Source organism: Petaurus breviceps, unplaced genomic scaffold, assembly GCF_028583685.1.
Source record: "Petaurus breviceps papuanus isolate PSGF00001 unplaced genomic scaffold, PetGlider_PUasm1.0 185, whole genome shotgun sequence".
Classification (NCBI taxonomy): domain Eukaryota; kingdom Metazoa; phylum Chordata; class Mammalia; order Diprotodontia; family Petauridae; genus Petaurus; species Petaurus breviceps.
The window spans coordinates 27,930,895-27,952,783 of record NW_027185797.1 but is presented as its reverse complement, the minus strand read 5'-3'; the positions used below and the strand labels follow the sequence as shown (position 1 = coordinate 27,952,783).

Sequence of the window (21,889 nt, the reverse complement as noted above, 5' to 3'; positions counted from 1 at the left end):
CCCTGGGGCCCGCGGCCCGCTGGTGCCGGCATTCAAGGCCCCCCGCGCCTCACGGCGCGGCAAGGGCAGGGGCGGGGTCTGGAGTTCCAATCCCGCGGCGCCCCCACGCGGGGTGGGGAGGAGCCGTAAGCGGCCCCGCCTCACGGAGGTCCCGACCCCTTCCGTCCCTCCGAGGGTCAGCAGGGCCCGGCCCGAGCTGCCCTCGCCCTGCCGCCCTCCCGGCCTTGCCCCGGCACCACCGCGAGGCCCTCCGACCCTTACCCGCCGCGAGGCCGGCCCGGCCTGCACCCCGCCACCGGCCCCGGCCCAGCAGGCTGCCGGCCACCCCGCGGAGCACCAGCACGGCTGCCATGCTGCGAGCGAGCGAGTGGCCGAACGAGCGCCTCCTGCCGTCACCGCCTCCGACCGGCAGCTGCGCCGTCCAATCGCTCCGCCACGCTCCGCACGCCTCCGCCCGCGCGCCAATAAGGGAGCGCGCTCGCGGGCAGGGGCGGGGCCAGAGGTGCTCCGCCCCCCCCGCTCCCGCCCTCCGGCGGCCCGCCCCGCCCTTCCCGTGCCCCTGACTCGGCAGCCTCTCTTCTGTTTGTTTACGGAGGGTAGCAGGAGGGGCGTGCGAGGGGGTGTGGCTGTCAATCAGGGCAGGGCCCGCCCCCTGCGGGCCGAGGGGCGGAGCCTGGCGCGGCGCCGCTCTCCGCCTGCCTGGAACTGGGCGCTCTGCCGGTGCTGGATCCGCCTGGGCCCTGAGAGGACGCCGAGAGCCCAAGCCCCGCACTTTTTATACCAGGAAGCTGAAACCCAATCACCCGTAAACACTGATTAAGCGCCGGCTGCATGCCAGGCAAACCAGACCCTGCCCTGGAGCAGCCTGACGAGGGAGGAAGCGTGCCAGCTTCACCCACGACAGATCCGAAAGAGTCCGCAGAGGGGAGGCACTGGGATTAAGTGGAGGTTATATCCCAGAGGAATGGGGGGGTTTTAGCTGCAGGAGGGGGCACGGGCATAGCCGGGGAAAATGCCTGGAGTCTGGAAACTCGGGTCTCCCGGGAGGGCAGCCAGCAGACCGGTGACACTGTGGGCATGCAAGGCAGGGAGGAGCCGAAGCGGAACAAGCCTGCAAAGGGGGGATGATTGACGAACTCCTGTCCGCATCCCGAGCTTCTGGAGCGCGGGCTGTCAGCAGGGGAGCCCCGTCCTTGACCCCCAGTAACGGCCACCCGCCCTTTCCACGGTGCCCTCTGCAATGCCTGCTCCATAGGCAGCACACGGCTTCCAGCTGGAATCTCCCGTCCCACTCCTTCCGTCCGCTGGCTCTCCCGGAAACCAGGCGCCCTCCTCATGACACAGAGCCCACTCTGCCCCATACCCTGCCAGCACTGGCTTCACTTTCTCTCCTTCTCCCCAAGGCTGGAGGGGTGAAGTTCTGCGGCCCCCATGGCCACTTCCAGGCTCTCCCCCTTGGCTCTTTTCAGCCTAGCTGTGTGAGCAAAGCAAGGCCTCCAGATCGGGCAAGGGCTTGGGCCCCCTGCCGCCCAGAGCCCAGAATGCCACAAGCCTCTGCTGCTGCCTGGACAGGATTAGCAGCTGGCTGAGTTGTCCCCTCTGTCTCTGTTGAATCTATTTGTTCCTGCTCTCAGGTGATAGAGAATTGTGCTAGGTTACAGGCCTTATCTCCCTGTCCAGGCACATGAGCAAATGGACCTGATAATGGCTTCAATCTCCAATTGGTCCTTTACTGATCTTATGTGAAGGAGCATGAGACTAGACCGAGACCTTGTGAGCTTGGAAAGATCAGGGAAAGGAGCCAATAAAAGTCTGGGTATAGGGTCCTCACCTGAGTGTGCTGTTCACCAACAGAGCCTCAGGAGTACCTGAGACCAAGCCCAGGAGCCACTCGACCTCCTGGTCAGTACTCTAGGTCCTACAAAAGTGAGGGATTCGAACTATCAGCTGTACCACATTCAGAAGTAAGTTTGGGGAACCAAATGTTTTATAGAAACTGCTTTGTTTGACCCCCGGGGACTGATTGGTATGGAAGGGATTGTTTCCCTAGGTATTTGGGGGTATATGTATAGAATTTTGGATTTCTTTATTTTCTCAGTAAATATCCCTTTGTAAAAGCTAACTGATATTAATTGGTTAAATGAAATAGGAGTGCTAATCACTGGTGATTTATATTGAGAAAGAACACACCAGAGACAGAGCTGAGACCAACAATGTTAGGAAGAATCACCCCAGCTTCTCAGAGGCACCCATCAAGCCCTAAGGGGTTGTAAATAAGGGCTCTGCTGCCTTACTCTGAGGCACTTGACTCATCACTGTGAATATGAGTGGGGACAGGGATCTCCAGAGCCCTTATATAGGCTAAGTTCACCATGGAGGAATAGGGTCCTCCCCAATGTGCTGGTGACCTTCCTCTTGCTATCCCAGGGACAGGGGTCTTTCTAATGTGTAATAAACCTGTTCACACTCTGTACTTCTCCCTGTCACCCTCTAAGTCTATGGTATCAAACTTTAATGCAGACAGATCCTTGCTAGCAGCAGATTAACTTAGAAAACCACAAACTAACATTAGCTCTGCTATATTGTATTTCTACTTATTTTGTTAAATGTTTCCCAATTCCTTTTGAATCTGGGTCCAGTGGTTTTCTAGAATGGCCAACTGTGCTCTAGGTGATATCATGCTATCATTCCAATCTCCAGAGCCTTTCAACAGGCATGAGGTTATTTAAATAACAATTATTGTTAGAATATTGGTATATAAATAGAATGTTGTTAATTAAAAGATGGGCCTTGGTTAGCTAGGAGGTACTTGGAGTCGTTTAAGAATTTTACAACTTCCTAAAGACATCCTGGTCTCTCTCTTTTTCCTTTCCAAGTCTGGGTCCAGCCCATCACCCAAGATTCATAGGTGGGGGGATCTGGAAGGCACCTCAGGAACCACAGACTCCAACTCTTATCATTTTACAGATGAGGAAATTGAAGCCCAGAAACATTCAGTGATTTCCCCAAGGTCACAGAGCTAAGAAGCTAAGAGCCCAGCTCTTCCCCCTCAAGAACCACTGCTCTTTCCATTGTAACATTGCTATTCAATGGTGTCCAACTCTCCGGGACCCCATTTGTGCTTTTCTTGGCAAAGATACTGGAGTGATTTGTCATTTCCTTCTCCAGCTCATTTCACTGATGAGGAAACAGGCAGAGTTAAATGACTTGCCCGAGGTCACACATCTAAGCTACTTAGGTGTCTGAGGCTTGATTTGACCTCCAGAAGGTGAGTCTTCCTGACTCTAGGCCTGGGGCTCCGTGCACTAAGGCGCCCCCTAGCTGCTCTCTTTCCATTGTACCAAGCCCCAAATATTTGTAGGCAGAAGAATGCTGCAGATGGTTCATCCAGCTGTTCCTTGTCTTCTAGATAATTGGTGGTTTCCTTGCCTTGGTTGCTTCTGTGAGTTTGCTGGGTTAACAAACCTTTCTAAAATGCTGTGTTTTCTAGAAGATGTTATTTCTTTATATATACTTTCGATTATTCTTTTTTTCTTCATTTTATGACATTAAAAATGAACATTTTTTAAATGTTCTTAGGTCTCTTCCAATCCTTTGTTTAAGATTCCCTCGTAGCAAACTGCAAAGAGATGGCCAAGAGATATGGTCAGAGTTTACCATGGCAATGATTTGTGGGGCCTGGCTTGAGTGTGAAGGTTCCCCCACTTGCCACTACACCCTTCTAGGGCCTAGCCCCAAGCCTGACCTCCCTTAAGGGGACCTACCACTCCCTATCAATTTGTGGAGGATTTCCTGCTTGGCCCTAGCTTCATCACGACTTGGTCAGGTTTTAGCAGAAACAGATTTGCTACAACCCATAAATGTGACCTTCCATAATTAACTGCTGAAATGCAATCCTGAGTCCCACACCGTCAGCCTATATTCACATCCTCCAGCTATTTACAGCATGCAGCACTGTCTCCATTGATCTCCCCAGCCATAGCCGTCCTTCCCCAGCTTTATATGGCCTCAGATTGCTTGAGTCATTTTTACTGTATGCCACCAGCTTTCTGTTTGTCTGTTTTTCTCCATTATTTTTAATGCTTTCTTTAAAAAAAAAAAAAACCAAATATTTCTTTGCCTCTGGGAACAGCCATTAAGTATAATATACTGTGTGGGGCAGGCCATGGGTCTGGAAAAGTATGGTGAGGGATTGGAGGCAGCTCCTGGCTCATGGGAACACCTGGATGGGACAAATCGCTGCTTTTCCAGCTCTCCATACCCTGAATCAGATCTGCTCGTGGGAGATTCATGAGTTATGACTTAGAGATTTTCATGGCAGTCTGTGCTGGGATTCCCTGTTTGAAGGATATATTAGGTCAAAGGTGCTCTGTACAGCTCAGTCTGCATTCAATTCAACCAGCATTTTAAAGCAGCTATGCTTAATAAAGGGAAAGGGAAAGGGAAAAGGGAAGGAGTCGTGAATCCTGAGAGAACATAAGGGCTCTGCCTTGTGCTGATCCATGGGGATGCTTGAGGAACCTGTTTCTAGAAGTGTATGATGTGACTTGGTGTGGCCTTTCCCCTTCTCAGAGCACTCACAGGAACTTCGTGCTCGCTCCTGGTCTGATGACTGTGTGGTGAAGAAAAGCCTTTAAATTGGATGTTGGCACAAAGCTGAGCTTGCAGACAAAGGTTCTAACTGGCCGGGTTAGCCTCTCGCTTTCCTTGTGGTAACAGCTCCCAAAACAGCTTGCTTTAAGCCTGCAAAGCAAGAGAGAGAGCAGCGATGTCCGCTGTTTATATTTACTTATAATTTATTTGTATTTCTATTTCTATTTACGTTTGGCTGATGTTTCTGTTGGGTTTCATTTTTTCCTGTTATTAAGTGAATGATGCAATCAATGAGTTACCCAGGGCTTCTTAAACTTTTTCCACCAGCAAACCCTTAAGTTTAAGGTTTAAGAAGTGCTGCTGACTAAGCTATGACCTTCTGAGCTTCCAAAGGTCCAAAGGACCTTGAGAGGTCCAGGAAGGAGAAGGTAGCCCAGAGTCTGACAGCCACAGCCAAACCAAGGGAAGAGCAGTCTGCAAAATCCAGACAGCCAGCGAATGGATTTGGTAGCTGAGACACCATGTCCCTTAGCAAAGGAGCAAAACAGCGTCTACACCACATCTGGGCATTAACTTTGAGATGGAAATGTTGGTGACAAATGTCTATGTTTAAGTTTGGGCTCAAATGCAACGATCCCAGACAATTCCAAAAGACTCATGATGGAAAATGCTATCCACATCCAGAGAAAGAGCTATGGATTCTGAATGCAGATTGAAGCAAACTATTTTCACTTTTTTTGTTGTTTTGGGTTTTTTTCTTTCTCATTTTTTTTCCTTTTGTTCTGATTCTTCTTTCACATGACTAATGTAGAAATATGTTTAACATGATTGATTGTGACCCATATAACCTATTATTAGATTGCTCACTGGAGGGGAGAAAGGGGACAGAGAAAAATTTGGAATTCTTAATTTTATAAAAATGAATGTTGAAGACTATCTTTACATGTAATTGGGGGGGAAATAAAATACTAATGAGGGGGTAAAAGTTTGCTCTCACTCTCCCTAGGGATTGAGGTAGTAGGAGTCAACAGGGAGAGCTCAGCTTCCATTGCCTTGGTTTCTTGTCCAAAGCCATGCTGTTAACAGACATCCTCTGCCTTCTCTTCGCCCTCTTCAGCTCCCTTTCCAACACAGGTGTATTGTGTCTCCCAGGCATTCTTCCTTCTCTTGCTCCCAGCGAGCTTCTGTTTCAGCAAGAATTCTTCTCATTCTGATAGGGAGGCAGCAGCATCCCAATATTTCAGTTGAAAATCCCACCATGCCATTTAGATTCAATCTAATTCAATTCAAGAATCATTTTTTTAGGTGTCCTGTACTGGGCTGGGTGCTGGGGATCCTCTAAGAGTTTCCTTCTGCTACATGGGGGATACTGAGTTAACACCCCCCCAAGTGACACTCCAAGTCTGTAAATTATATTTGTTCTTCTCTTTCCTTACACCTTTGCTCTCTGATTTGGGATTTCTTTAACATCTCTCTGATCAGTCTTCCAACCCTAGGGATTTAACTTGAAAGTCTGGCCCCTGGGACAAATTCAGTTGCCAGGGAGAGGGAGAGTCTGACTTTCTTATGCATGGTGGAGATGGGTTAAAACAGAAGTTATAGAAAATGAGGAGGCTAAGGCCATAGAAGGGCATGATGCCTGTAGGAGAGAGGAGGTGGAAACAAGACTGCAAACCAGGTACTTCACTAAGGAAGGGGCTAAGGAAGGCGGCCTGGAGTGCACAGATGACAGCAAGAACTTTTCAAGGCTGAGTGATGGAGGAAGAGGAAGGAGATGAATGTGGCTGGGGGGAGGGTGCCTTCTCCTCCTGGCCTTGTGGGTCATGGGGGGAAGCAGTGTGGGGGATGGGACAGTCAGTTCTAGAAGGGTGCCCATAGATGTGGTGACTGCCAATGATTGTTCTTTGTGCACTATTCACCTGAACTACGACAAGCAATTTTGGCACCAGAGCCACTCTGCCTCCCACACTCAAGATATCGACTAAGCCATAAGGAATTTGTATCTTGTCAACTTTCATTCCCTCTTACCTATTATGTGCAATTTTCACCGCACATTCCTCCTGAGTTGCTTTATAATAAACACTCTTGGCAAAAGACTTAAGAAATTGCTGGCCTGTTTTCAAGGAGCAGAGGGAGGGAGAAAACCCTTTGCTATTTCCCCACTTCCACCTCCACATGTCATGGCCAGAAGGCAAGGCAGCAAAAATGCAGTAGTAGGTCCTTTCTGGAAAGATCCAGAACAAGCAAAGGCAAAGGGGAAATCGAATTTCCAGCTGGGGGATGCCAAGGGCTCATGGCATCACAGGCAGGTGGATGGTTGGGGGCTGGGAACTTGATATTATAAACCCACATTAAGCGTTATTTTATCACATCTATTCCTCATCCTTAAAAGAGAAATTCTACGCCCTTTTTAAAAGTCCAGAATAATGCTCCAGATAAATGATGGATTATATATATTATATGAATGATAGGTAGATAGATAGATAGATAGATAGATAGATAGATAGATAGATAGATAGATAGATAGATAGATAGATCCGGCATTAGTAGGGAAATTAGAGGGCATCTGGTACAACCTCTTTTTTTTTCCAAATGAGGAAACTGAAGGTGAGAGAGGGGAAGAGAACCAGACAAGGTCACCCAGGTTGCAGAACTGGAATTGACTCCACCGTCGGGTTGCTGTCCCCTCTGCCACATGGTCGCTCATTCACCATACGAGACATTTGCTACTCATTATGGGTGGCAAGAGTTTATGAAACTGGGATAGGGCATATCGAGAAATGACAATTGTTTTTCTTAGTGTTTCAAACTCAGAAACAAAGTATTGAGTTCATGTTTTTAGGATATTGTCAACACTTGTTGAATTCCTACTATGGGGTACAACAAATGAGATAACATAGGTAGTGTGCTTAGCAAACTCTGAAACACTATGTCCTATTATTATTATTATTATTATCGCTACCTATGATTAGGAGCAATTATTGTTATCCCACATATACCAAGACCTGACTCAAAAGCCATTGCTTCTACATAGAATTCCTTGGTCCCTTCCTTCCTCCCTTTCCTCCTTCTTCCCCTTTCTTCCACCATTCAGAAATAACCTCTCCCTTCCTTGGACTATCCCAACATTTGCATCTCATTGGGTCTTCCCATTATATTCTTGTAGCCATTTATAAGTATCCTATTTTCTTCCTCACTGGACCCTAGAGTCAAAGGTGAAAGCTGAGCTAAAATGAAGTTGGCAGCTTCTGGACATGCAGTGGCAGCTCTTACCTCCCAAGAAGAGGAAAATTATAGAGCCAACAGCCCCTTCATTTCGGTGCAAAAGTGGACCCCAAGTACCGAATATTGCTTACACTGTGGCCATGCTGGTTAGTTTTGCTGAGACACATGGGGTCCCCAGAATAGTGACCCCAAGTTCAAGGTGCTCTGTCAGCTGTATCTCCCTCAGACCCTAACTCATAACCCTCCCCCCATCAAAGTACTTGCTGTTTTTTTTCTTGTCAGCCAGAGGACACAATTAATTCAAAGCAAGACATTTAATGAAATAACCTAATAAGAAAGGTAACATTGAAACATCCCCCTCCCCTTCAAACACCTGGGCACACATTCTCACAAATGTATGTGTCATTAGTGGAGAGAGCGGATCTACAGAAGGGTCCTGCATAAGGGACCCACACTGAAGGAGAGAGCAGGTCATGTGGAGGGCTATCACTCCTCAAATTTCACAGGACCAGTCACTGATGGGGCTTTCACTGAGCTGCCTTCTCTCCCTTTTGTCCCTGCTGGATGGATTGCTTCCCCCTGTAGCTCTGTCCCAAGCTTCTCTAACTTCTGTTGGGTGCACAGCTCTGCTGATCCCACTGTATCTGCTGGACCAAATGCCTAGCACAATGTCTGTTCTGTGCAGGCATTAATATTACTTAATAAGTAGGTGTTGAATGAATGAATACCCATTTTACATTTAGGGAAATGGTGATTAGACAAGATAAGTGATTTACCCAAGGGCACAGAGTTAGTGATTAAGGAGATATTAAACCTGACATCTTTCTGTTAGCCCAGAACTCTATCGATGCCCTACTACCTTAAAAATACATTGTCTGCCAGGGTTGGACCTATCAGTCATTCATATATTAGCATGAAATACTAAAACAAACTCTTGTGCTTACTTTCTTCCTAATAGAATTCTCTGGATACTGATATTGAGGCAAAGAAAAATTTTATTTAGGTTGGGGAATACAGGAAGAAGAAAATTGAAAGCCTCCTACAATTGTGGGAAAGGTAGATCCATGTGGGGCTTTGGATGACCAAAGGGCAGAATGTTTGAAGGCATTCAGTCACAAGAATAAATTCAGGGGAAGATGAAGAAGAGGAATACAGAAAGGGGAGTGCCAGGCTCTAATAAAATGTTTGTTTTGCAATTTTGCTTGGGGCCCTGCTAGGAAGACACTGTCCTGCCAAGGATAACACTTTATCTGAAGCTTTAAGGACATTGCTAATGGCTGCTATTGGAAAAAAAAAATGGTGAGACACAGGTCAATACTGGTGTCATTGCTAATTTCATCATTATTACTATTTCCTCAATGGGCAGGCATGGCTAGAGAGCCTACTCCCATTCCAAGGTGGGCAGCAGTGCCACCCACACAGCTGATTATGGTTTAATCATTTCAATTGGTGAGTGTATTACTAAAATAATAAACACCAATAACCATTTCAAAATTCATAGCGTACAACAGACAGTCCACAATTTGCTAATGACTTGCATTCCAGAAGTATGTTCGTATGTAACTCAGTGCTCTCTTCCCCAGAGTACATCCAGTGTCCTTGATGGTTAGGTTTCCAGGCCAGAGTCCAAAAGTTCATTTAATAGATAATGTTCCTTTAGTTGGATGTTGTACGGAGTCCAATTGAACCTCACCATGTGTGGGAAGCTTCAATGGGAAAATGTGTACAAAGTCTAATCTCAGAAAGACAGGAACATGTTTCTCCTCCCACCAGATTCCACAAAAGGACCTCTGATTTTATATCCACTCATCTCCCTCCTCTCTCCTTATCTGTTTCTTGTTGTTTTACATTAACTTTTATTTTATTTTCTCAATTACATGCAAAAAAATTAACATTCATTCTTTTTCAATTTTGAGTTCCAAATTCTCTTCTTCCCTCCCCACCTCCCTCCTTGAGAAGGCAAGCAATTTGATTTCCAGGTTAACCATGTTGCAGAAGAAATTGCAGACCAAAAAAATACAAGAATAACCAAGAAAATGTAAAAGTTATGTTTCAATCTGTATTCAGACGCTATCACCTCTGGAGGTGGATGGCATTTTTCATTATAAGTCCTTCAGAATTGTCTTAGATAAGTTATTCACAGTTGATCATTGTATAATATTGCTGTAACTGTGTACAATGTTCTCTTGGTTCTGCTCATCTCACTTTGCATCAATTCTTGTAAGTCTTTCTAGGTTTTTCTGAAAGCATCCTGCTCATCATTTCTTATAGCACAGTAATATTCTATCACAACCATATACCACAACTGCCATTCCCCTAACTGATGGTCGTGCCCTCAATTTCCAATTGTTTGTACCACAAAAAGAGCTACTATAAATATTTTTGTACATATAGGTCCTTTTCCTTTTTCTCTCATCTCTTTGGGGTACAGAATTTCTAGTGATATTTCTGGATCAAAGGGTATGCACAGATTTATAGCCCTTTGGGCGTAGTTCCAAATTGTTTTCCAGAATGGTAGGACCAGTTCACAACTCCATCCATTAGAGTATTCCAATTCTTCCACATCCCCTCCAACATTTATCATTTTCCTTTTCTGTCATCTTAGCCGGCCTGATAGGTGAGAGGTGGTACCTCGGAGTTGTTTTAATTTGCATTTCTCTAATCAATAGTGATTTAGAGCATTTTCCATGTGACTATAGATAACTTTAGTTTCTTCTGAAAACTATCTGTTCATATCCTTTGACCATTTAACAATTGGGATATGACTCATATTCCTATAATTTGATTCAGTTCTCTATATATTTGAGAAATGAGAACTTTATCAGAGATACTTGCTGTAAATTTCCCCCCATTCTCCTGTTTCCCTTCTAATTTTGTCTGCATTGGTTTTGTTGATATAAAACCTTTTTAATTTGATACAATCAAAATTATCCATTTTATATCTCATAATGCTCCCTATTTCTTGTTTGATCATAAATTCTTCCTTTATCCATGTATCTGACAGGTAAAATATTACATGCTCCCTAATTTGTCTATGCCCTCATCTGTTGGAAAATAGATTCAGGGCAGGCGTCTGGCCTTGGCAGTGGTGGCTATGTCCTGTTTCTTCCCCAGTGTCCTGTTAAAGTGAAGGGAAAATTCCATGTTTAGAGGACTATCTTCTACAATATACTTGACTAAGATAATCTGACTCTTACTTGAAGACAACAGGAAGTCTTCCCATTTGAACCCACAACCTACTAAAGCAGCTCATTGGACTTGTGGATAGATTCAGCTTTTAGGGAGATTTTCCTTAAGTCAGATGAAATCTCTGACTCTAAATCCAACCCATCATATCCACTTTTGCCCTCTGAGGTTAAGCAAAGCAAGTCTAATCCCTTCTTAAACATGAAAGACCTTCAAATGCTTAGACAGGGGTGACTCCCAATATTCTCTTCCCCAAACATTTCTGATTCTTTTCATGGGCCCTCTATGTCAGGGTCCCCTGATTTTGTGCCATCCCAGTTGTCCTCCTTTGAACACTCTCAAGCTGAATAATGTCCACGCTACAGTGTGGCACCCAGGACCTAACACCATACCCCAGGCATGGTCTGGCCAGGGCAGAGTACAATGGTATTGTCCCCTGCCTCTAATGTTCTCTGTTAATAGATCAAAAGCTTATCTTAGCTTTGAGGGCTCCCATGGGAATCCTTCCTCTTTAGCAAATTCCCCTTCACAATCTCATTCATTCATTTCACAAGCATTCACTAAGCAGCTTCCATGTGCTGGCCACCATGCTTCAGCGCTGAGGCAGAAAGACAAGAACTGAGACAGTTCCCACAGTCAGGAGTTTTCATTCTAATGGGGAAGACTTGCTGCAAAGATTTTTTTCCCCTGGGGAAACAAGTATTTATTTATTTACTTACTTATGTTTTGTCTTTTTGGAGAGGGGAAGTCAGGGCAATCGTGGTTAAGTGACTTGCCCAAGGTCACATAGCTAGTAAGTGTTAAGTGTCTGAGGTCGGATTTGAACTCAGGTCCTCCTGACTCCAGGGTCAGTGCTCTGTCCACTGCCCCAAAACAAGTATTAATTAAGTACCTACTGTGTGCCAGGCCTTGTGCTAAGCACTATACAAACATTTTCTCATCTGATCCTCACAACAACCCTGGGAGGAAGATGCTATTATCCCCATTTTTCATTTGAGGAAACTGAGGCAGGCAGAGATTAAGTGACTTGCTCAGGGTCACACAGCTAGTAAGTATCTGAGGTTGGATTTGAACTCAGGTCTTCCTGACACCAGGCCCAGTGTTCTATGCACTATGTTGCCCCCTAGCTGCCTATTTCCTACACTCAGTCAATCGATAAACATTTATTATGTCCCTACTATGTGCCAAGTGCTGTGCTAAGCACTGGAGAGGCTTCACGTAGCAGATGGCTTTTAAACTAAGACTTAAGGAAGTTAGGAGTTCTGCAAGACAGAGATGAGGAGGGAAAGCCTTCCAGGAATGGAGACAACCTTCCCAAAAGGCATGGAGAAAGGAGATGGGATACTGAATGACATTTAGGAGGCTCATCCTCTAGATTGTTAGGATGGAAGGCAGAGCTCAGGAGGGGCAACAATGTGCAATAGCCTGTAAAGGCAGCTACAACCAGAGTTAAGAAGGACTTTAAGTGAAAAGCAGAAATGTGTCTTTTATCCCAGAGGAAGTGGTGAGCTACAGGAGCTTTCTGAATCCATAAGTGATGTGGGTGGCCAGGTGGAGAAAGGACTGGAGAGGGAAGAGACTGGAAGCAGAAAACCAGTTGGGAGGCTATTGCAATAGTCCAAGTGTAAGATGGGCCCTGGCAACAACCTGTACAAGGAACTGTTTGTAAAGAGAGAGTTTATGTGGTTCCTTGTGACCTGCAGTTTTTATTAAGGGTGCAGCTCTCCTATATGGAAGTTAAGCAATACAGGAGAAAACACCTTTATTCATGTGTCAAACTTTCCTCCTTTTCCCACAAAGGTCTGCCTCCAGTGTTTTGGGGGACTGTTTGTCAACTGGAGGAACCTACATTGTAATCTACTGAGTAGTGTGTTTGTGCATGTTTGCAAGAATTGATGAATTGATGAAAGGTGTTGGGGGTGTTGGGCAGCTGTCCCTTTCTCCTTTTGGATCTGTCTTGTTTCTGTGATATCTCTTATGGATCACAAGGCAGACACCCACATTAATATGGCAGTCCATTGGCTTCATGCCCTGTCTCTGCCCCCGCCACCTGTGTGACCTTGGGCCCACCACTCAGTTTTCACTTTGTTCCTCCTTAAAATGGGGGCATTGAGGTAAATGGTGGTTGAGGCTCCTTCCAGATCAAGTTCTCTTAGCTACAGTAAGATACTTTTTGTTGGTTTGTTATCTTTCTTATTTTACTGTCATCCTCATGTCTACATAAATTCCCTTTCAAGCCCTGGCCGGCAGGAGGTGATTTGCTTCTGTGCTCAGATGCTGACTTAGAGGGCAGCTGTTAATGTATTTTCCTGAATTTACTTGACATCTGCCTTAGTAAATTGTTCTTTTCCATCGCTACAATTAGATGTCCTATAATTGATACATAATTGGCCCACAGAGACCAGTCCTGCAAGCATATCCAGATATTCCCTGCCCACTCCTAGCCATGGTGATTCAGGGTTTTCTACTACGGGATGTATAAAGGTACCACCTGCCACTCCCTGGCTCTCTTCCTTCTGGCTTTGATGTGTGGAGTTGACCCTGAGCTGTCCAGAAGGTGGGAGGTGTGGCGGTGGGGAGTGAGGAGAAATAGGGGGAGGGTTCACTCTGCCCCACACATAGTGGAATGCTGGGAGCCCATGTCCTGCCTATGCAAGGGGGTGTGGGATGGGGCAGACCAGGGACATTTCCATTAGCAAGGACTAAACATCTGGGTACCAAGTAAAAAGACATTAACCCAGAGCCTTTGTGAGTCACAATTGCCTATAGCATTATTTTAGTTATATTAGAAGTAGTTGGTTATTTTAGGCAGAGTTCAGTGTCATTAATCTGCTTGCAGGTTTAAGAGACTGGAAGTGGCTAGGGGTTGCTGTACTTTGAAATTCTTAGGAAGAAGCTGAAATTTTAAATGGAAGAACCCCCCCCCCATTAAAAAATAATAACTATAGTAATAATCATTATTTGGACTGACCTTGTCATTTCCCTGTTACTGGGCTCTTCTGGTGAGAACCCCCTCCCTCTTTGTCAATGTGGCCCAGACCTGTTCAACAGTTCCTAGTCTTCAGGGACCATCAGGACACTGACATATTAAGAGATTTGCCCAGGATCACACAACCTGTGCCAAAAGGAAGACGGAGATTGTGTCTAAGAGTCTATCAAACCAGGCTTTTAGGGAAAAGTTGTTGAAAACATTCCCCTTTCCTTTAGGTTTTTTTTTTCTCTTGAAAGAGAAAGGAGTTAATTTTTTATCTTCGAAATGAGGAAGCAGATTAACTTCCTTGTGCCCAGCATGAGCACACTGGAGAAATATAAAACTAACTGACCTTCTATAGGAGAGCATTCCTGGGGAGGTGTGGCCTTCCCCTAGGGAGCACAGACCTGGACCCTGAAGCCAGCTGGAAGTGAGTGGGCCTGCAGCCCCAGGCATATGCCAATGGGGGCTGGATTCACCTTCCCTCTACATGCCCAGGTCTTGCTCCAAGGCCTTGAGGCTTTATTGTGGTTCAGTTGTTTCCATCATGTCCTACCCCTTGTAGAGACCCTGGAGTAGTTGCCCATTCGCTTCTCCAGCACATTTTACAGATGAGGAAACTGAAACAGACAGGGAGAAGTGACTCACCCAGGGTCACACAGCTAGTTAGTGTCTGAGGCCAGATTTGAACTCGTGAAGATAAATCTTCCTGAGGAGAAGGAGACAAAACTAAACTCTTGGAAGTTGTTGGCAAAAAGGAATGTGGGGGAAGCTTGTTTGTCAAATCACTGCCTCCCAAGTGGTATTTCAGTTAAGAAATGGATCTCAGTAAGATAAACTTTGAATTTTTTTGTGCAAGCATTTAATCTTAACTAGGAAAAACATGAGATGAGTTATAGAGCGTCATTGGTCATCGTATCCCAATAATTATTAGGCTAGTAAGGGAAAGATTCTATCGATCACAGCGCAGATGGGATGCTTGGCTTTGACTTAGGGAGAGGAGAGAAGGGAACCAGATCGATGATTTCACTGGTTAAAGGAATTCTTGGGGAAGAGACTGCCTCAATCAAGGCAGCCCTGCACCTGCCCTGCAATGCATAATCTGAGTGGGCTATGGTGTGATTCATCCAAGGGCCACACACTAAGTACAGTATCAGAGGCAGAATAACAAACTACAGACTTTTTAAAAAATAAAGCCTATTATTTGTTTAGTGGGAAAAAATTCCCTGGAATCCCACTAAAAATTAAACTTGACACTGAAGGGCCTGTAACACCGAGGCTCTGGCCCCACTATTTCTGGGCCAGGCTGGCAAGGTAGCCTCTCCTCCCCAATTCTTGGGTCCCCTGAGGGGCTTGAGAGTCTCTCTTCCACTGCATTCCCCTCATTTGTCAGGGATCCAGCTACTAGTACCCCTTGTTCCATGTAACCACTTATGTAGCTTTTACAAAGTGCTATCTATTTCCAAGAAAGAGCAAGGAGAAACATAGAAGCATTTCCCCCAATACCTTCCAGGCATACTCTCCCTTACCCCAGTGGTGCCATCATTAAATAGAAATAGGGTCAATTCATTTGTAGTAAGAATCTTTGAAGACCACATACTGATTTAGATTTGAAATGTAATAATACCGAGTACTGGCCCTGGAGTCAGGAGGACCTGAGTTCAAATTCAGCCTCAGACACTTAACACACACACCAAAAAAAAACAAAACACCTAACTGTGTGACCTTGGGCAAGTCACTTAACCCCAATTGCCCTGCCCTCCCCCCTCCAAAAAGGAAAAAAAAAAGAAATGTAATAATACCTGTTTCATTATGTTTTTATTTATTTTGTTACATATTTCCCAATTACATTTTAATCTGGTTCAGACTCACTCTGAGTGAGATAGGCTGTGTGGGCCAATGGCCCTGGGTTTGACACTTCTGTGTTACACAGAGAGTAGGTATAAAATTTATCTCCATTCCTAGAATACATTGGTCCCACCAAGTTCACATCCAAAGTCAGCATCACTGTGGGATGAATCTTTCTGCTAGGCTGGGGTCCCAAACGGCATTCACTCCCTAAGATTGTTCCTTGTTCCTTGGGGGCATCTATGCTATGCTGCCTGCATCTGGCATTTCAGCTCCTGAATTCCTGTGGTTCACCCTCCTGGGGACAGACTCTCCCTATACTCTGTCTTATAGATCCTGCCTCAACAATATGGCATGCCCAGCCTCTCTACACCTACCCTCCTTCCATCCATACTGTCTTATGTTCCACGAACTATCCCTAGTCTTCTCAGACCAAAATTTCCTTCACTGGCTATCTCTCCCCCATATTTGTTGTATTTCCCTACTAGAATATAAGCTCTACCAGCTAACACTATTAAATCTTAAATTACTAACATTTAAATGCCCAAGCTTTTCATCACATTTTGTTGGATCTAGCTCTAAGTCTATTATACACATTCTCGCCTTCACAAATAGTATGTGCTGGTCATAATTTAGCATATTCTTCAAGACCGTACCATCTTTGTGAGCCTCTCACGTTGTGTTAGGTTCCAATAAGGTGATGCCTGTGGGGTTACTGAGGCCCTGGAGGGCTATTTGCTCCCAAATGGAACAACCCTAAGTGGCAGGGACTACTCCTCTCCCCCCAGGAGGTACTGAGACTCCCCACTGGCTACTTTATGTTGTACAAAATTCTACTGCACCTAACAGACTCTGTTGTTGCTGCTGCTGCTGCTGCTCAGTCAGTCATGCCCAACTCTCTGTGACCCCATTTGGGGTTTTCTTGGCAGAGATACTGGAGTGGTTAGCCATTTCCTTCTCCAGCTCATTTTTACAGATTAGGAAACTGAGGCAACTGGGGTTAAGTGACTTGCCCAGGGTCATACAGCTACTACGTGTCTGAGGTCTGATTTGAACTCAGGAAGATGAGTCTCCCGGACTCCAGGTTCAGCATACTATGCACCATGGCACCACCTAGCTGCCCTAAGTTGAATTAGTTTTCTTCATTGTTCAAAGGCCTGTCTTCCTCTTTTCAGTTTTTGCTGCATTCTGGATGATTGAAATTCCTGGAATTCTGTCCTCCTATATTAGATATCATAATTTCATTCTTTACAAAGTAGATTATTCAAAATAACCAGAAATCAATTCCTATTACACTTTTGGATAAAGAATACCACAAAGCAAAGTTTCAATAAAGTATTTAAAGCAAGATGTGATGTCATTATAGAAATAATTACCTTCAAAAGCTTAAAAACTCTGGCTGCTTACATGAAAGAGCGTCTGAGTTCCTAACCACAAAATGTAAGACAAATGAACATTACTTATTGGTACTTGAAATTGATAAACTGGAAACTATGTTTTCTTAATATGAACAAATACAGATTACTTGACATAATGGAGGCATTCCAAATTCCCCTGAGGATTTCTGAAAAGTAAACCCTGTATTTTCATTGCTTTTCATTATAAAAAGGGGGACTAAAAAGCTAGGCCAAGTTTGCCAAGATGAGTCATGTTTTCTACTGACTACTTAGCTACTCTTCCATCTCTCTTTCCTTTGACAAATAATAGGAATTACTGCAACATCTCAATATCCCATCTCCATGTCCACAGCAATCTGTTACCTTCTTTTCCCCATGCATTATATTGTAAATGTCTAACAGAACTGGGATATACATTACATTTTACCCACAGACATGAGGTAAGCCCTCTACATTTTAGAAAAGCAAATTGGTCTGTGTCTACTGCCCCTATAAATTCTGCTAAGTAACTTAGAATCATGGAATTTGCCTAGTTGCTTTGTAGAAGCAATTTAATCCTTTTCTCATAACTTATTACACCAGGGAACTCAAAGGGAATACATTTATTATTGAAAGACAGTAAGAAGTCCCAAGCTTAAGGGTTAATTGAGAAAATTCCTATAAGTAGGATTTTCATAAATTTTTTTGTCTCAATTTACTTTAAAAGGCTTACCAAACTTTTGAACAACTTGTTGAAACATGACAATCACTAAGTACTATGTTAAAGGGTGGTTCAATATCAATTTAAGGTAAAAAAGAAAATGTGGACAAGATTGTACAGAATGAAAAAGATATGGAGAGAATACTTACACTGAAGACACCATAGGCCATCCAAGTAGACATTACCCAAAAGTATGAAATAAAAATTGTCCAAGAATTCATTGATAGGTACTGTTGTCAATCATACTTATCAACATACAGAGACAGATTATTATATCCTCAGAGTATAGGCCCATAGGTATAAACAGAAATCAGTGGGGCCTTTTCAGCAGACTCATGGATTTTAGTTACAAGGTTGGACATACAATGGAATTTCACTGAAATTAGATGTAAAAGGTAAAGATTTACACACCAAAGAACAGAGAGCAGAAGGAGAAGAGTTACATCAAGTAAAATAATAAAATAGTCACTAGACAATTGGGATGAAGCAGGAACTGCACACTAACCACTAAGCCCTGATTTGTACCTAATTACTTGACATCTTAAGTAAGTGGAGATAATAAAGCTGGGTCAGTAATTCTCTTATTACTAACCATTTAATCACTAGAGCCAAAGTTTAATGTCTCAAGCTAAATTCTACAAGCTCTAGCTAGACTTACATTCTCAAACAAATAGCAGCAATAGAACCAAATAAGAAAAATTCTCCTATAACAATGTATAGTTAATGTTTCATTTTAAATTCCATCCAATTTTATTGAACTTATTAATTCATAGTTTTCTTTCTGTGAGCCCTGTGATTTCTACTTTACTTTGACTTTTCCAGAGAAATGGCTTTTTTTCAAAATAGAAAAATTATTGAATATTATAATAGCTGCACCAAAAAAAGACTTTGTTTGGATTTGAAAGGTATTACCATTAATATCTAATAGTTCAATATTATATTTGCATATGATATAAACCAACATATTATATATGCTATTAACTGATCTTCATATATTAGATGGCCCTAAGTGCACACCATATGTGGCTGAATTCTTAGAGCGCTGATAGATTTTAACCATTGGCCACATATGTTTTCTATATGTATGCCTCACCACATCTAATTCTAAGTTTAAGCTTACTCTTTCCTTGAACTCTATATGTGTATTGTGGAAGAGTGCCCTTCAGACTTTGGGGAGGATGTTTTATACCAACTGTTTTTACTATATTACCATAGTAAATATCCTTTCCTAAAAGGTAGTTGAAATTTGGTTGACAAATCCTAGTGGGAAACACCCTGGTGGGGGCTTATAAGTCACATTGCTAGAAACTCAACCCAGAAAACTCAAAGCCTAGTAGTAGCAGCTGCCTTCTGGAGACCTGGCTTACTAATGCAAGTGAGAATTGAGAAAATAACCTGGAGGGGGTGCTACAGTTAGAGATTTAAATTGGTAGGAGAAAGGGAAAAGGTCTTTTCATTTGAAAATTCCTAGAGTTCACATAAGTAGTCATTCAAACTGCTACTTTGGGTGGCTCAAATTGACCCATATATGCCCTTCCTCCAGAAATTACTTTGCAACTAATTGTCAAATATTTTGCATTTAATGTTCTGTGTGTTTTTGCCTGCCCCCCCTAAATATAAATCCCTTGAAGACAGAGACTTTTTCTTTGTGTCCCCAGCCTAGCCTAGCACAATATTCACAACAGGTGTTTAATAAAGGCTTGTTGAAAGAAACTATTTTTTAATCATTAAAACTAAGTGTATGAAGTCCACAGCAATGCAAGAGCAAAACTTCATGATTTCTTCAGTTGAGACTATCACCTGTGAGATGGAGTCATCCTACCTGACATCCAGGTCCTCCTCCAAGTTTATTGGACACCCCCTTTTTTTTACAGAAATGATGAATCATTAACCATATACAGACTTCCAAGAATTGTAAGGTGGTTTTGATCCAGTAGGAAAACAAGAGGGAGAGTCCAATGTCTGTTGGGCCAAAGGAAAGTCTCTTCTCAGTTCAGGCCATCAGAGAGGAAACATGGAGAATCAAAGAAATCTAGAATCTGAGAGTCCAGCTGGGCAGCAGCATAGGGAAAATCTGGGGCATTTTAACCTCTGACCCTGGGGCTACAGAGCTGATTCCCATCTACACTGGAAGTAGAGAGAGGAGGCAAATGAGGAAAGAGACAGAAACTAAACTTTAATTGGGGTGTTTTGCTTGAGGTAGAACTTTCAGGAAGCCAGAGAACAGAATTAGAGCAAGAAAGAGGAAGTCTATTCAGGACCAAAGAATTTACACCTGTGGAAACCAGCAAAGCCTCAGAGGAAAGCTACCTTAGAATAGCCAGAGAGGGAAGAGTCTTTGCATCTAATAGACAAAATGTGAGAAAAGGGAAGCCCCTCCAGTCCCTGGACAGAGGAGGGGATGATCGTAGTGCAGACAATTTGAGCTGGGGAAGGAAGTTGAAGGAGCTCCTATAAGAAAACCGAAATCTTTTTTTGTTAAGTCAGGGGTGTGAGTATTTACATCTCAGAAATCATCAAACACTATTAATGGAGGCTTGATTGATTGCTTTCTTGATTGTCTACAAAAATGTTAATGACAGATTTATCTTAGAACCTACAGGAGTTGAGCTGTCTGAGACAGGGATTCACCAATCAGGAAAGCAGGCAAGGCTGCTGGTGGGGGAGCAGAACAGTCTGGAGACTGGGTTGAATTGGGAGAGAAATGTAGTTAGGACCTCATGGAAAATGGAAATGGCTATGTTTTACATGACCTTACATGTTTAATCAATATCATATTGTTTGCCTTATTCTCAAGGTGTCGGGGAGAAGAGGCAGGGAAAAATTTGGAACTCAAAATTTTTTTTAAATGTTAAAAAACATTTAACATGTAATTGGAAAATATTTAATGAAATAAATAAAATATATTTAAAAAGAAAAAAAGAAAATGAAAATGGTTTCAAATAACTATGGAGAACGCACTAAAGTCTTGCTTTCTCAAAGTATTGCCAAGCAGTTGTGAATTTCCAGCTGGAATTATCATCAGTCCATGGGCAGAGTCATATGACTTTCTCCAGCAAAACTCAGAAAAAGCAGAGAATGAGGCTGATCCAGTGCTGGCCATTGTCAGGGAAACCTTAGTCTAAGAGAATAGGATTTGGAACTAGAAGAGACTAAAGATCATTCAATCCAGCTCTCATTCTACAGAGGAGAGAACTGAAGGCCAATGAGATGATTTATTTGCTCAATGTTACATAAGAAGTAGGAAGCAGAAATGTGTTTCCAGCCAAGGTCAAGTGACTCCAATGGCCTTTCCACTATTCCATGTTGACTCAGGGGGTGAGGGATACAGGGGCTTAACCAAGAACATCTTTTAAATGGCAGATCAGGGGGTCCAAGAGGGAGGAGAGAAGGGTAGACTGGAAGAAGAGGGAAAAGGGGAGAGGGAATGGAGGCAGGAGGGTGGAGAACAGATTCAGTGGGAATGAATGAAGGGAAGAAGTGAATTAAAAGTGGGAAGAAAGGGGGAATTCACTGGGTCTGAGCCATTAGAGGCAAAGCAGTCTGAATGGTGATGAGGTTACCAGGTTTGGCCCTATTTGTGAGCAGCTGGACTAGAGCAGACAGGAAGGACATTTAATTTCTGATACAATGGAAAGTTAATTACTAACGTGGGCAGAACCTGTCTGACTGGTTTGTTGGCTAGCACCCCGAAATGAATTTCAACAGCCTGAAACTCCCTCCCTTCCTCATAACTCAAACCCACCTGACCAGACAGACATAGTTGGAATATCTTCTCTAAAAGTCTCCTTTGTTCACTTCTTAATGCCCATTTCAAAAGAAACTGAGAGCAAAATCTTGTAAGAATGGAATCCATAACAGGAGGGGTGTACTGGTCAATGTTTAACAACCCAGTGTAATTGGGAAGGTGGGTATAAACACTTTTAAATTTAACCTGCATTATATTCATGTTTTCTTAAGTCTAAATAA

The 21,889-nt window shown here is 43.7% G+C and overlaps 1 protein-coding gene across 1 annotated transcript in view; it reads right to left on the bottom strand.

The window, feature by feature from the left end:
• Nucleotides 1-731, bottom strand: part of HIBADH (3-hydroxyisobutyrate dehydrogenase) — a 149,936-nt gene extending 149,205 nt beyond the window's left edge. Inside the window, exon 1 of the mRNA XM_069088656.1 lies at nt 262-731. Within this exon, the coding sequence (XP_068944757.1) occupies nt 262-352 (91 nt within the window). The 5' untranslated portion in view covers nt 353-731. The remainder of the gene's footprint in view (nt 1-261) is intronic.
• Nucleotides 732-21,889: the final 21,158 nt, after the last annotated feature.